The sequence below is a fragment of the Pygocentrus nattereri genome, chromosome 24, assembly GCF_015220715.1.
Source record: "Pygocentrus nattereri isolate fPygNat1 chromosome 24, fPygNat1.pri, whole genome shotgun sequence".
In the NCBI taxonomy this organism is placed as follows: Eukaryota; Metazoa; Chordata; class Actinopteri; order Characiformes; family Serrasalmidae; genus Pygocentrus; species Pygocentrus nattereri.
The window spans coordinates 31,091,535-31,107,955 of NC_051234.1; the positions used below are offsets into that span (position 1 = coordinate 31,091,535).

Consider the following 16,421-nt stretch of genomic DNA (forward strand, 5'->3'; position numbering starts at 1 on the left):
AACCAGAGTTTTTTCTTTGTCGTTTTGGGCCGTTTGTTTTAGTCCATTCTTCATGAGATCTGCGCTCAATGTAAAGGCCAGCACGTATTTTCAAATTCTGTCATAAACTGAAAATATCATTTTTTCATCATTTCATGTTGTGTATATAACATGTCAAATAATGTTTCCTCTCACAAATGATATCATTTTGGGTTTGTACCTGTTGAGAAATGGCTGAAATAATCTCATCAGAGCCCATTTAAACCGTTATATGTCACATATGTCTTTATGTAGCACATATATAAAATTTTTTGCTAATGTTTTGTATTATTAAAATCAACATTGCCTGTTTCTGCGTGACTTGAGCTGTTAATGTGATCAATGTGTGTTTTACCTACATTAAGTTGGAATGAACTCTCCAGTGTAGGGGTGGGCGTCATGCGACATGTGATATTTATATTGTTGTGATTTTATATTTTATATGCTGAGCATATTTTGGATCACTGTCATTTGATTAAGTGCAGTGCTGATTGTGAAACTTTGATGAAAAATAGTTGTTTTTATTATTATTATTAATGTTATTAATATTGTACGTTTTAAACCTCTTGTTCCTGTTCTGACTTAATAAATCTCAGGAAAAAGTATCACGCTGAATAGAATTTATTGTGAAGTATCGTGGTTTAATATTTTTGCCATACCTCTAATCCAATGTCTTTTTTTCCTGCTAGGATGGTTACAGAGATGGAATGGATGCAGGAAAAGAGGCTTCACTTCAGATTGGCTTCAACCTGGGCTATAGAGAAGGTGCTGTCCAAATGAAGACCATCGGCCAGCTCAAAGGAATAGTTAGGTAAGCGTTTGCTGGTCTCACGTCGAGTCTCGTCTGCCGTGTTGTTCTTGAACACCTGCTTTTAATCCGAGGTTCTGTGGTCATATTGCGGCTGTCAGGGGCAATAGGCCCGATATAGTGTCGCCATAGAGGGGAGCAATATAGTGATATGTAATATCAGGATACTTCCAGTCGTGGGCTGGAGGTCAGGGAACCAGCCTTGTGACCAGAAGGTCGCCGGTTTGATCCCCAGAGCCGACAGTCCATGACTGAGGTGTCCTTGAGCAAGACACCTAACCCCCAACTACTCCCCGGGCGCCGTGGATAGGGCTGCCCACCGCTCCGGGCAGGTGTGCTCACTGCCCGCTATTGTGTGTGTGTGTGTGCTCACTAGTGTGTATGTGGTGTTTCACTTCACGGATGGGTTAAATGTGGAGGTGGAATTTCCCCTTGCTCTTATGTTTTTAAGTACTGACGATATCCATGATATGCTTAAACAAATATGTTGTGTCGTGTTGTGATGTTATTTGTCACAATATTGATAAATATTGTCATATTGCTTTGTTGTCACGCTCGCGTCGTTTGTTTTTGTTTCAGGACGCATTCAAACTTTTAACACATGCCACAAATTCCCCGTCCAATTTCTGGGCACTCCTCTGTGATTTTTGTGCCTTCCCTCATGTGTTATTATTATTATTATTATTATTATTATTATTATTATTATTATTATTATTAAGTGACCCTTATTATTCCCACAATGGGGTCATTTCCAGTGCAGTGAAACACCACATACACACTAGTGAACACACACACTAGGGGGCAGTGAGCACACTTGCCCGGAGCGGTGGGCAGCCCTATCTGCAGCGCCTGCGGAGCAGTTGGGGTCAGGTGTCTTGCTCAAGGGCACTTCAGTCACGTACTGTTAGCTCAGGGGATCGAACCAGCGACCTTCCGGTTCCATGCAAGACTGGTTCCCTAACCTTCAGCTGACCTGATTTCACACACTTACTTTTTCAAAAGCTCCTAATGAGCTTGGTCAGGTGGGATACAGTAGAGAAAACCCAAAAACATGCGAAGCCCAGGACTGGCTTGGCAAACCACGGACACAAACCCTAATCCCCTGGACCAGCAGTTCCCAATACCAGTCCTGGTGACGCAACACTGCACATTTTTGTGTTTCGTCTCATCGAGCCCACCTGATTGAACGCATTAACTGATTAATGAGTGCCTTGTTTACTGGGTGAGGTGTGTAGAGTAGGGAGAAAACAACAATGTAGGGTCGCCAGAACTTGGATTGGGAATCCCTGCCGTAGACCAGAGGTCTTAAACGCCATAGCTTGCATTCAGTTTCCATTCCAGGATATTGTCACGACTTTTAAGTGGAGAATCAGTTATGTCAATAGTTATGACAAGATCCTGGGGCGTGAACTGGATTCCAGGTCCTAGTCGTTTAGTGATAATTAGGCAAAATAGTCAAATACTGCTGTTTTGGTCGTGGGACGTTGTCATGACAGCACCAATGTTCAGGTCAAGTCATGTGCGTGCTCTATTATGCTTGACTTCATTGTGTCCCTTCGTTTTCCTGCCCATACCAGACATCTCTCTCATTGTCCACAACTGTGGCTGTGTGTGCATTGTTACTTTCCACAGCGCTCTGCAGTGTTGGTGTCGATCTCAGCCCTCTAGGATCTCAGAGCTATCCCTCATCACAGAGCTCCTCCGGAGGGTAGATCAGCATGAGCAGGATTTGGTGGAAGCCATGCGGAAAGCTCAGGAGCGGCCTCCTCCCAGCGTGTCTGAGGTGGCAGGAGATTTGGAGGACCTGGGTGTAGATCGGAGCGGTGATAGGGAGGGTTCTGGCTGCTGTGGGAAGGATGGAGACAGTGACGGTTGCAGGAAAGATGGGGAGATGGAGTGCTGTGCGCAGGACAAGGACCAGAGTAGAAGTTCGGTCAGGATGTGCTCGAGTAGTTTCTTCCAGACGAGTGAAAGTCTGGAGCAGTTGCTTCAGAGCTGTGTGGAGCTAGTGGCTGAAATGGGGCTGCCTGAAGAGCTGACATTTCATATCCAGCAGCTCAGATATGCGTGACTTGGGACCCTTGGGTTCCACGCGACCTAGCACCTGAACGTTGCTTGGTTGATATTACATGGGTGGTGAATTATATCAGGCCTTTTTCAGACAGTTTGCTTTCCCAGTAATAGATTTGCTGTGGATTTGCTCATTTCCCATGTTCTCTTCCATCTACATGACCGTGTGCTGGATCTGTGCAGTATTTACTTTTCCAGGGTCATTGCACTGACTGGTCATGTGCATTTTAAGGGGTTTTTATTTAAGATGTATATTTTGCTTTCTAGGAATATTATTACATAATAACACACATGGCAGACAAGAATCAATTTCATTGAGAGTTTTTGCAGTTGGGCTGGATTGTGTTCATTTGTACTGGTTAATGCCATCAAGACCACCTTCAAAACTGATGATTTGTTATCATATTTTTTTTATTAGATTTTTATGATATGCTGCCTTTGTGTTAACATTTGCATATGATTAAAATGATTTTACAAAAAAAAAGTCTTGTTCATGTCCCATTGAAAAGTGTGTAAATCCATGTATACCCTTTAAAAAGGTGGTTAATCAAGGGTTCTTTAGGAAAATCAATGGATCTTTTAGAACCATGAGTTCTATATAGAACCAGTTTTTGGATAAATGGTTCTCTGCATGCTAATTGATTGTATTGATTATGGTTTAAATATTCCTATACAGCAAAAAAAAAAGGTTCTTCAGTTGTTACAATGTCTAGCTTGTAATACAAGAACACTTTTTGGTGCTAGATAGAACCCTTTTAGAAAAGGCAACATACACTATTTTTCCAAAGGTTTTCACTCCCCCATTCAATTCAATTCAGGTGTTCCAGTCACTTCCATGGCCACAGGTGTATAAAGCCGAGCCCCTAGGCCTGCAGACTGCTTCTACAGACATTAGTGAAAGAATGGGTCGCTCTCAGGAGCTCAGTGAATTCCTTGTGGAACGCCTTCCCAGAAGAGTTGAAGCTGTTGTAGCTGCAAAGGGTGGGCCGACATCATATTAAACCCTTAGTAGCGAATACTTTTGGAGATGTAGTGCATATAGAACCGTATACAACACATTTTCCATCAATCTGAAGAACAATTTCACCATGCAAAGAACCATTTAAGCATGCAAACAGTGCTTTGGGTGTTCATGGTAGTTAATAGAACAATTGTTTTTACTAAAGAACCATCTTTTCTAAGCGTGTACTACTGCACGCAACTCTAGGAACATTTAAGATAGACGCATAATCCCAAGACCTTTTTTTAGGCCAGCTACAGCAACACAAGTCCAAGAAAGTTCTAGGCAGCACTGAGGTGCTATGCTACCCTTCAGGGTTGGGTTACCTTAAATCTGAGCACACCCTCCTTAGCAGAGAGCTAGTGTTTATAGAAAGGGTCTAGACTGTTCTCTGAAATGACTGCATTGCATGCAAATATATTGATTAAGGTAATATAGAGGTCGGATGATTATGTCGTGAGTGTATATACACACTTGAAAAAGATGGTTCTTCAAGGCTTCTTTGGTGAAGGTACCAGTTCTCTAAGCCCTCTGCATGCTTAAATGGTTCTTTGCATGGTGAAATGGCTCTTCAGATTGGTGGAGAATGTGTTGTATTTTTGAAAATGGTCACCATAGAACCATATAGAATACATTTTCCATCGATTTGAAGTAAAACATGCATGCAAATGGTTCTATGCAGAACTTGTGGTTCTATGGAACCATCGCCTTGTCATTTTGAAGTGTGTACAGCATTAGTTTTTTTTCCACACCCGCTTTCCGGAGAATCTTACATCCTGTGATACGATTGGCTGGTATCACGCGCACTCCTGCTCTCCGATTGGCACACCGCTGGGGAGTGTGAACTACTAGCCAATCACAGCACAGGAAGGCGGGACTTTCCTGAATTCGGGTGGGAAGTAGATAACGCGTCCAAGGAGGGAAAGTGAAACTACAGTAAGCGAAATCGTAAACTTCCTGCTGGAGAAAACGACGTGATCTCGAGAAAAACGAAGAAAAAGACCCAGGAATTAGGTAGGGGGGCGCGGCAGTGTTGGGTAAGCGACAGGAGAAGCGCTTTAACGACACAGAGAAAGGCTCAGTAACAGCCATTAGCCAAGTGTGCGCTATCTGCCAGCTTCTCGTTCGGATTTCCCCGTTCCACCTTAAATGGTACAGCCGTTTTCACCCCGTTCCACCTTAAATGGTGCAGCAGTTACATTCTGGAGACTCGGGCCTGGAAGCCAGAGCGTGACTGCCGCGCCATTTAAGGTGGAACAGGGGAAAACGGCTGCACCATTTAAGGTGGAACGGGGGAATTCTAACACGAATAGGAAGCATGGACAACAACAGCGGTATTTTTCTGCCTTTGCGTTTCGTGAATTAGAGAAATGGCTCAAAAAATCATGTGTAGCAGTTAAATCTGTTGAATACGGTGCTCGTCGAGCTTCCTACGCGGCAGCTGCGGGTTTGGTTGAGGACTGTTGTGTGAAACAGTCGCTCATTATATGCTCGGCACGTCCGAGCTGAGCACCGACTGGTACGACGACGGGAACTTCTAACGTTAGCTTAAAGGGGAACTCCGGCGATTTTTCAAAATAATTCCCCATAATTAAAGGCTCGAGAGGTGACACACTCATGCAGAGCGGTTCGTTGAGAAACGCTCCGTTTCAGAGAAACATGCAGAGTCAGAACTGTTCACAGTGGTGGTGATAGGAACCAGACGTCCGCCTCTAAAAGCCCCCTCACAGAAAACGCTAACATGAAATGGATATGACTTCACTGCCTGATAACACAGTGTTTTATGGTGGTTTTGTGATGCATTTGACCTGTTGACCTGTTCCAGGTGGAGCGATACATGCAGGGTGCTGTGAGCCAAAAAAGCTTTCAAATTTATGGCTGTTTTACCATCATCAGCACTCCACATAAACCCTCTCAAGACCTCCTCGTGTAGGTTCTCTGGTGGTTCTGGATGGTAAATAACATGTGTTGTAGTCACGGTGACCCCTGGTGCCCATCACCACCACTAAAGGCGTCCGAGTCTCTTCGGTCCATTTCGCACCAAACCACTCTGAGCGACTCTGTTTGCATCTTAAGGACGGAATTGTGTAATTTGGGTGGAATGGCCCCTTAAGATTTGGAAACGTGTTTAAATGACACATTGCATAGTGTGAATACCACAGTGAAACAAAACCCCAGAGGTCCAGATCTAATTCAGGTGGTGCTGGGGCTCGAGTGACTTGTTGATTCAGCCTGTCAGCCTTGCGAAGACTGCAGGTTCTCAAGATCCGGTGTAGGTTCTTCATTTGTGCCATTTAGGCCTGCATTTCATTTAGAGCGCTGTTGTCGGGACGAAACCTCGTACCTCCAAAACGGCAGAAGGAAAAAACCTACTCTACTTTTAATGGAAGTCAATGGAACCAGAATTTTTTCCAAGTCGTTTTGGGCCGTTTTCTTTGGTCCGTTCATCATGACATTTATACACAATGTAAAGAGTGACAGGTGACTTCATATCATAAAGGTCTCTTAATCACGTCAAGAATGGAGATACAAGGTCTTGTTGTCCGACAATAGCAATAAGGAGAAAACAGTAATTTGAGGAAATAAAAGACCTGCATAAAAAAGGATAGAAGAAAAAAAAATCACATAAAATAATTATTATTGTCTTTATTTAGTCGCACCGAGGCCTATAACGGTCAGAGCCAACAAATAAAACAAGCTAGAAATGGCTTAGATTTACATCTACAACCAAAAAGTGTTGTCACCACCGGTGGGTCCAAACCGCTCTTCATCATGTTCTCCATAACGTTCATATTCCATAAGCTCCATTCAGAAGCTGGGCGTCGTGTGAGGCTGTAGCTCTTCTCTCCAGTCTAATAGACGGTGACGTCATTTTAAACCCTTATAATAAAAGAAGCTGAACTTTGTTTTTCTACTGAAAGTCGACCCGTTTTTCCCCAAATCTGGGCTCTAAACTATAAACAGACGGCGTCTCTTCAGTGATCTGCTCTGGAAACATCACTTTTAGAGAACAACACAAAGAGCGGCCGAGATTTTTGGCTTTCAGCAGTAAATTGTAAGCATGTTGTGACATGTGGAGATCATAAAACACACGTTCTGATCATCTGAGGAGCTTTTACAAAAAAAAATAAATAAATAAATAAATAAAATAAAAATCTAGAGTGGGAGCTGTTTCAGCAGTGCTTTATAAATAAAGCCTGACTTCTGAAGTAGGTGATGAAATGAACACGATATGATGAAGTAAGACTGGAAGCTGCTTTTGAAAGTTGCTGAGTGAGGATGCTTGTTGTTCCACACTGTGCCACAGTTTAGGAGCGTAAACACTGAATACAGCGATATCACTTCTTGTGTATTTTGCTGTGAGTGCAGTCCTGTGTTTGATGATCTTACACCAGGCGTCTGCAGCCCAAACGTTAAGAAGATTAAGGTTAAAATCAAACCACCTTGGGAGCCACAACATTTCATATCCTTCTTACCGTCTCGGCTGTAATTGTGTCTCATTAGATGCTGATGCATTAGTACAGTACTAGTATTATGTATAATGTAAATGGAAGCGCAGACTCACTTTGCTCTGCTTTAACCTTCAGCTCAGCTATAGCTGCTTTTCTCGCATCTCCAGCGGGAAACTTTTCCTCAAACGTCGAACAGTTTCTCGTAAAAATTTCTCTCATCGCTCGACTTCACAAGGGTGAAGTTGCTTCTCATTCGCCGGGATCATGTTAGAATTTTCCCGTCCCACCTTAAATGGTGTCTGAGGCGCCAGAATGTAACTGCTGCACCATTTAAGGTGGATCGCGAAAATTTAAACAAGAAGCTGGCGAACGAGAAGCGACTTCAGCTCGGCGCCTTTTTAGTGTTTGGTCAGTTTCTCATTTCAGATTAAACGTATCAGGAAACCAGCCGGAGTGACTATAAACACTAATCAGTCCATTCGTCTCCAAATCATCCATGTCCGTCTTAAATCTCTCTCTTTGCCGTTTCGCTACTATCTAGGCGAGACTGTTGTCTGTGTTGCTATGGTGACCAGCCGTCTGGGCTGATCTTCAAGGGTCGAATCAGCAGTTCTACATCAACTCCACCGTTTAAGACCATTTACTGTTAAACTGTGTTGAAGGATCAGCAGAGCTTTATTTTACTGTAGAGGAGGATTATTTTATTATTACCTACTGATCTGATTCAGCTGTGGAGCCGCAACCGGGCGGTGAAAGTGCCGCATGCTGCTGACTCCTGGCTTAGACGTTGCTGTGGAGAATATTCAGTTACATTATCTGAGATGCAGCCCATTAATTCCCACTAATGGCCTTAGAACAAGTAAAAGAGCTTTAAACCCTGTTCCGTATTGAACGGGAAGCCAGTGAAGTGCTGCTGACTCAGAGATGCTGCTTTATGCTGCAGTGTGGTAGCGTTCTTGTGCTGTCTGCCGCTGATGTGTTTGGTTTCTTTTTGCTGTTTTTTGTTCACAGGTCTCCTGACATCCTCACTGGCGTCCACAGGTGATCAGCTGTAATCAGACGGTAAGACCACTGATGAGCTTGGTGTACGGACAGCGCTCGTATGCGTAAGTGTGGGACACGGTGTCTCGGTGTATCCGACGGAACGCTTACACATGGCTGGGGATGTTGGTTTCCCCGAAGAGGACGCCTGTGTCTCTTTGTGACTGGATACTGTTCAGTGTAGATTGTAAGTGGATGTGCAGTGACCTCTATCTGTTGGCTGTGGACTGGGAGAGAGGGACTGTAAAACCGCCGGAATGGGGAACTTTTGCTGTCCGTCCACGAATCCATGCAGCCACGCGGCGGATGAGACGAAGGGGCTGCTGAGCTCGTCGGAGTCAAAGACCTCGACGAAGGCAGAGGGAGATGGATTTAGCTCAGAAGAAGTGGCAGGGGAGAGGTGAGCTGACTCGAGTTTAATGTTGTTGTTTTTTTCCTCTTTCTTTTCAAGCTGTTGTTTGGTTGTATCCTTTCTTAAAGGATCCATATTATGGAAAAAGTCATTCTTACTTACTGACACACCTTCCATGCCTTGCAGTCCATGTGGAAACTAAGCAGCCCAATCGTGGCTGTGAGGCAGGGTGGGGCAAAACGTTCGGTTTATTGTTGATGCTTTTTGGCAAAATTTTTAAATTCATATTAGTTTCCATTTCTATTTCAATGTTGAAGCAAAGATGAAAAGCAAAGGAGCGTTTTGGCTTATTGTGCTTGGCAGTAAGCAACTTGATTTAATTACTGCCCCACAGGAAGTCACACAGAGCTCTTGAGTCACCTCTCTTTTCTTTTCATGACTGATGTGGACACATCGGGGGTCAAAAAGACCTAGACTGTCCAGCCTATTTGCAGAAAAGGAAAAAATAAGTATCAATTCATAAAAGCAGAAATTAATAAACGCTTCTGTTGTTTATTTAGGGGGCAGTCGTGGGCTGGAGCTCAGGGAACCAGCCTCGTGACCAGAAGGTCGCCGGTTCGATCCCCAGAGCTGACAGTCCATGACTGAGGTGTCCTTGAGCAAGACACCTAACCCCCAACTGCCCCCCGGGCGCTGCGGATTGGGCTGCCCACCGCTCTGGGCAAGTGTCCAGAGTGTCACTGCCCCCTAGTGTGTGTGTTCACTAGTGTGTATGTGGTGTTTTACTGCACGGATGGGTTAAATGCGGAGGTGGAATTTCCCCGTTGTGTAATCTTAGTTATTTGTGGAATTACTGTCTATTTATGGTATTCAAATAATCTCATAATAACAAGATTTCATTAGAATTCTTATTAAGTATGTAAATTTGCCAAGTTGTCCTTACTTTGTAAGTGTTAATCAGCAAACCTAAAATCAAGAACTTGACCCATTACACTCTCAATAAAACTGTTCCTGTTCTAAAATCTGATTGGCTGAGCTTAACAGTGGTCAAATTGTATTTCGTCACTCAGACAGCTGCATTTTTTTTATTATTATTTTTGAAACTTTGCCAATTTGCCACGCCTCCGGAAAACGGATGGCTGAGTGATGAAATGTACTGTGTCTGTCTATCTATCTATCTATCTATCTATCTATCTATCTATCTATCTATCTATCTATCTATAGGTCTGTCTGTCTGTCTGTCCATCTATCTATCTATCTATCTATCTATCTATCTATCTATCTATCTCGTTTCACTTTCCTCCCGCTTCTAGTGTTTTGTTTAGTTCAGTCATGCATGCTCATCAGAGTATTAGGACCACACCCAGACAGTCCTCAGATACAGTCATATGCAAAAGTTTGAGAACCCCCCAGTTAAGTTCCGCTTTGTTGATTTTTGTTGGTGTGCAATTACTGCTTCTTTGCTCCCCAGAGAAAACATCAGTCACTTTGCGTGTTTAAGGTGGTAGTAACTTCAGGCTCCTGCAGAAACGATGATCAGGATGATCGGGCTATATGTGGGGTGTGCGACATGATTCATAGATTGAGAAAAGGTGGTACAGTGCAGTGCCTGTCCAGTTCGATTTGTGGAAAATGGGCCGCAAAGCAGATGTGGAAAAAGGAATGATTACATTTGATCATAGTGTGAAGTATGAAAAACAGTCTATCATGGTTTATATGTTAATTTCAGCGAATGAGAAGAAATTGCACTAAATGCACTAAAAATAGCAGAAAATTCCATATTTATGCTCCCCGTAGATGATCTGTTAACTTATTTACACTTTACAGTTTGATCAATTTTTTGTGTTTAGTCCATGTTTTATTATACGTCTGTATTCAGTTTCCTCATGTAAACCTAGATGTTTGACAGTTTTAGTATCAAACAAACAATTTTATTGTTTCACACTGTAACTGTGGGACTGAGCAGAGCCATAGTAACCGCCTGTTGAATTCTAAGAAATAGAGATTTTGGGAAATGGACTGTAAAAAATATGCATGACAAAGCATAAAAGAAAACAAGTTCAAGAAAGAGCCCATTTACTGTCCTCAGCAGATAGTGTTGAATTAAATAAAATGCAGTTATGATTAAAAGTTGTCTAATTTTACTTGTTTTAATTGTTCCTTTCTACTCTGCAGAAAAAATGAAAACAAACACCCAGGACTGGACAAAGAGGTGGTCACCAATCAGCCGAATGCAATTAACAGACCTGTAGAGGTACAAAGTTCCTATAGTACTGTAATAAACACACTGCACACTGGTATCTCTCGTGCTGCACAAGCTCACCAAAGTTCCTCACCCGAAGTGTCAGATGAACCAGTAGTGACAGCCATAGAAGTAGCAGAAACAAAGAACAGCGCTGAGACAGAAGAGGTCGAGACGGCTGCTGAAGACATGGTTAAAGCACTCGTAGAGATAGTAAAGGTGGATGAAGCAAGAGGGACTGCACCGGATGTCCAGGAACGACCTGCAGAGGCTGAGGAGGCACCTTTGCAGGCTTCTGAGGTGGGCACAAAGAAGGAGGCAGGTGAAGTGGAGATAAGGAAGGACGATGCTGAAGTGGACATAGGAAATGAGGCAACTAAAGTGGACGCCGAGAGCAAAGAAGCTGAAGTGGATGTAGAGGAGGAGGCCGCTACTGAGGTGGACATAAAGAAAGAGGCAGCTGAGGTGGACGCAAAGGAGGCCGTGGCTGACGTGGAGATGGAGAAGAAGGTCGGTGAAATGGACATAGAGGATAAACCAAAAACATCTGCTGATGTTTCAGGCGAGAAGGATGGCAGTCAAACCAAGCAGGACTCCACAGCTGATACACATGAAGTAGAACACCTCACTCCTTCTGACGCAAAAGCAGATACCTCAGTGATGGAAAACAGCAGAGCAGAACCTCAGACTTCTCCACCAGAGCCCTCAGGTGAATTTACAGTGGTTGAAAAATCTGCGTTAGCTGAGATGATCGCTGAAGAACCTGTTGGAGAACCTGCAGATAAAGTGGAGGACAAACATGAAGAGGATTCTGTATCCAGTTTGGCTGAAGTAAAGGAAGTTAACGTGCCCTCTGAAACTCAGGAACCTTCTGAGATGGCGGCCTCTCCAGCTAGTGATGAACTCGCTCCTCACAGCTTGGAAAATGGGCAGGTGGATGATCTGAAAAATGAAAACTCTGTTATTGTGGATGTTGCTTCAAAAATGCCCCAACAGACAGAGCTCCTCCAGAAAACAAGCGAGGAACCTTCACGTATTGAGGATGAAGCACAGCTGCCTGAGACCTCTGCCAGGTGAGTATATAAGAGAGTACTTATTACCCCTACCTCTTGTTTCCAAGGGTCTCCTTGCCCCTTAGAACTGAGTTACAGGGCAGTGGTTGAGATCTTCCCTCTGAAATGAGACCCTCAAATAATCAAAGCATCACTTCATTATCAGCTACTAGCGCCGCTCTGTAGGCGACCCTGCCCGTCTGCAGGGACAGCAGAGGAGGGGAAAGTTCAGCTCCTCACTGCTGGGCTTTAGTCACATTTAGGGATCATACGCCTTCAAAGAGGGGGGCAGTTATTTATTATCACCCCCCCTAATTCTTCAGTGATATGAAGCTGAAGTCAGAGATTCTCCAGATTCTAATTTCCTGTTGGTGCAGCAGTTACGTTCTGGTACTTCAGGCGTCAGATGACTGGACTATTTAAGGTGGAACAGCAAGTTTATCTAGTTAGCTACTGAGACTTTACATAAGACAAGATAAGATAAGATACGAACGAAATAGTGAACTAAAGGTTCCAGTTCCAAAAGTAACAATAAACAGTAAAGTGCAAATAACAGCAGCATGAGTACGAGGTAGAAGGTGTACGTCTTAATACTGGTAATGTATAGAGTGATATAGTGGAGGGGGGATATAGTGGAGGGGGGATATAGTGGAGGGGGGATATAGTGGAGGGGTGCTATAGTGGAGGGTTGATATGGTGGAGGGTTGATATGGTGGAGGGTTGATATAGTGGAGGGGTGATATAGTGGGGGGGGGTATAGTGGAGGGGTGATATAGTGGAGGGGTGATAAAGTGGAGGGGTGATATAGTGGAGGGTTGATATAGTGGAGGGGGGGATATAGTGGAGGTGGGGATATAGTGGAGGGTTGATATAGTGGAGGGGGGGATATAGTGGAGGTGGGGATATAGTGGAGGGGGGATATAGTGGAGGGGTGATATAGTGGAGGGGGGGATATAGTGGAGGTGGGGATATAGTGGAGGGGGGATATAGTGGAGGGGTGATATAGTGGAGGGGTGATATAGTGGAGGGGTGATATAGTGGAGGGGGGGATATAGTGGAGGTGGGGATATAGTGGAGGGATGATATAGTGGAGGAGGTGATATAGTGGACGGGTGATATAGTGGAGGGGGGATATAGTGGAGGGGGGATATAGTGGAGGGGGGATATAGTGGAGGGCTGATATAGTGGGGGGGGATATAGTGGAGGGGTGATATGGTGGAGGGTTGATATAGTGGAGGAGGTGATATAGTGGACGGGTGATATAGTGGAGGGGGGATATAGTGGAGGGGGGATATAGTGGAGGGATGATATAGTGGAGGAGGTGATATAGTGGACGGGTGATATAGTGGAGGGGGGATATAGTGGAGGGGGGATATAGTGGAGGGGGGATATAGTGGAGGGCTGATATAGTGGGGGGGGATATAGTGGAGGGGTGATATAGTGGAGGGGTGATAAAGTGGAGGGGTGATATAGTGGAGGGTTGATATAGTGGAGGGTTGATATAGTGGAGGGGTGATATAGTGGAGGGGTGATATAGTGGAGGGGTGATATAGTGGAGGGGGGGATATAGTGGAGGTGGGGATATAGTGGAGGGATGATATAGTGGAGGAGGTGATATAGTGGACGGGTGATATAGTGGAGGGGTGATATAGTGGAGGGGGGATATAGTGGAGGGGGGATATAGTGGAGGGCTGATATAGTGGGGGGGGATATAGTGGAGGGATGATATAGTGGAGGAGGTGATATAGTGGACGGGTGATATAGTGGAGGGGTGATATAGTGGAGGGGGGATATAGTGGAGGGGGGATATAGTGGAGGGCTGATATAGTGGGGGGGGATATAGTGGAGGGGTGATATGGTGGAGGGTTGATATAGTGGAGGAGGTGATATAGTGGACGGGTGATATAGTGGAGGGGGGATATAGTGGAGGGGGGATATAGTGGAGGGATGATATAGTGGAGGAGGTGATATAGTGGACGGGTGATATAGTGGAGGGGGGATATAGTGGAGGGGGGATATAGCGGAGGGGGGATATAGTGGAGGGCTGATATAGTGGGGGGGGATATAGTGGAGGGGTGATATAGTGGAGGGGTGATAAAGTGGAGGGGTGATATAGTGGAGGGTTGATATAGTGGAGGGTTGATATAGTGGAGGGGGGATATAGTGGAGGGGGGATATAGTGGAGGGCTGATATAGTGGGGGGGGATATAGTGGAGGGGTGATATAGTGGAGGGGTGATAAAGTGGAGGGGTGATATAGTGGAGGGTTGATATAGTGGAGGGATGATATAGTGGAGGGGGGATATAGTGGAGGGGGGATATAGTGGAGGGGTGATATAGTGGAGGGGTGATATAGTGGAGGGTTGATATAGTGGAGGGGGGATATAGTGGAGGGGGGATATAGTGGAGGGGTGATATAGTGGAGGGGTGATATAGTGGAGGGGGGATATAGTGGAGGGGTGATATAGTCGAGGGGGGATATAGTGGAGGGGGGATATAGCGGAGGGGGGATATAGCGGAGGGGGGATATAGCGGAGGGGGGATATAGTGGGGGCACTGGTTCAGTACAGCAGCAGAGATGAATAAGTGGACATGAAGTGCCGTTGCAGTGACGTCTAACTGGAGTTTAAGAGTCTCAGGGCTTCAGGGAAGAAGCCGTTCCTCAGTCTGGCTGTTTTACTCTTAATGCTCCACAACCTCCTACCTGAGGGGAGCGGGGCAAAGAGTGTGTGTGCTGGGTGGGTGGGGTCCTTCATGATGCCAGTGGCCCTTTTCCTGCATCTGGAGGTGTAAATGTCCATGGTGGTGGGAAGGCTGACTCCAACAGTCCTCTGTGCAGCCTTCACCACCGTCTGCAGAGCTTTCCTTTCTGCCGCAGATCGGGCCTAAAACTTTGACCTTACAAGAGTTCAGTTTGATGATGGTTCTTTAGGAAATTATTAATTGTGTAATTCGTTTTCAAAGTTTGATGTTGTAGTTCACTGAATGCTTAGTAAATATTTATTTATTTAATTAGTTTGAAATTAGCCTTAGACTTTTATTTTGGTCCTGAAATGAGTGCATGCTTTATTGAATATTATTAAAATGGATTTTTTGGAATGGTGGATTCTAGACATGCACTGATAACATCCAGCATTATATGGTACACCAGATATGAAGCTGTCTTCGCCTGTGCTACAGCTGGATGCGACTGATATTACAGCAACTTGGGTTTCTCTTTTTTTAGTGAAATTATTTTTATTAACCTTTGTGTGTTGATGTGTTTGATACTCAGTGATCTGGGGGACCTACCACAATATTTTATTTTTAAATCAATACAGCAAAAACAATTTATGTAAAAATACCAGATGTTTCAAATATCATAAGTGGCCAGTGTAGGGTTCTCCTTTAGCAGCTGTAGCCAGTCAGCAGCCTGTCCATGTTGTTCACCCTCACACACACACACACACACACACACACACACACACACACACACACACACACACACACAAACAGCAGGCCATGTAGGAGGACAAAAAACTCTAGCAGCATTGCTGTGTTTGATCCACTCAGACCAGCACAACACACACTAACATATCGCCACCACGTCAGTGTTACTGCAGTGCTGAGAATGATCTACCACCCAAATAGTACCTGCTCTGTGAGGGTCCATGGGGGTCCTGACCACTGAAGAACAGGGTAACAGAGTATCAGAGAAACAGATGGACTACAGTCTGTAACTGTAGAACTACAGAGTGCAGCTATACAGTAAGTGGAGCTGATAAAGTGGACAGTGAGTGTAGAAACAAGGAGGTGCTCATGATGTTACGCCTGATGGGTGTACATATATAAGGACCAGTTTGGCTGTACGTAACTCAGAATTGGCCATGACACTTCGTGATTGGTGCGCCTCTAGCTAACTTCATTTTGGTAGAACTTCAGTAAAGCTGGTCAGATGGCACCCATTATAATCTCGTTTCTTCTCTCATGTTAGCACTGCAGAGGAGGTTGTTCAGGCCAGAGATGCTGCAGCAGACCAGGAGAACATTGCCGAGTCTATTGAACAGGAACAAGAGTCTCTTCTGAACGGTCTAGACTCCGCCACTCCTCTCGAGAGGTCTGACTCCTCAGAGGCTCATGGGTGGGTACCACACTTCCACCGACAGATGGAGCCAAAGGCCAGAACATGTGCTGTAACATTAAGTAGGGCGGGTAATTATAGCGCTGCCACCCACATGTTTTTAACCTTAGGATCACTAGACGGATGTGGGCTGAGTGCATAAGTGGGCTGTGGCTATTGACTTGGAAGCCCTTAATTATAGCCTGGAGTTCGGAACAGGCTTGTGACATCACAGGAGAATGTGTGAAATGTTTTTATAGGGATGCACAAAGTCAGGTGTGGCTCATG

The 16,421-nt window shown here is 44.7% G+C and overlaps 1 protein-coding gene across 3 annotated transcripts in view; it reads left to right on the forward strand.

Moving 5' to 3' along the window:
* The first annotated feature begins 707 nt into the window (after positions 1 to 707).
* The window catches only part of LOC108434239 (titin homolog), a 30,700-nt gene continuing 14,986 nt past the window's right edge, over positions 708 to 16,421 (forward strand). Inside the window, exons 1-4 of one of the 3 annotated variants that reach the window (XM_037534091.1) lie at positions 708 to 829; positions 8,360 to 8,789; positions 10,917 to 12,056; positions 16,008 to 16,154. In XM_037534091.1, coding sequence (XP_037389988.1) covers positions 8,647 to 8,789; positions 10,917 to 12,056; positions 16,008 to 16,154 — 1,430 coding nt within the window. In that variant the 5' untranslated portion in view covers positions 708 to 829; positions 8,360 to 8,646. Of the gene's footprint in view, positions 830 to 4,788; positions 4,934 to 8,359; positions 8,790 to 10,916; positions 12,057 to 16,007; positions 16,155 to 16,421 lie in introns of those variants that run through there. The other 2 variants (XM_017709236.2, XM_017709237.2) reach the window with 2 other exon arrangements.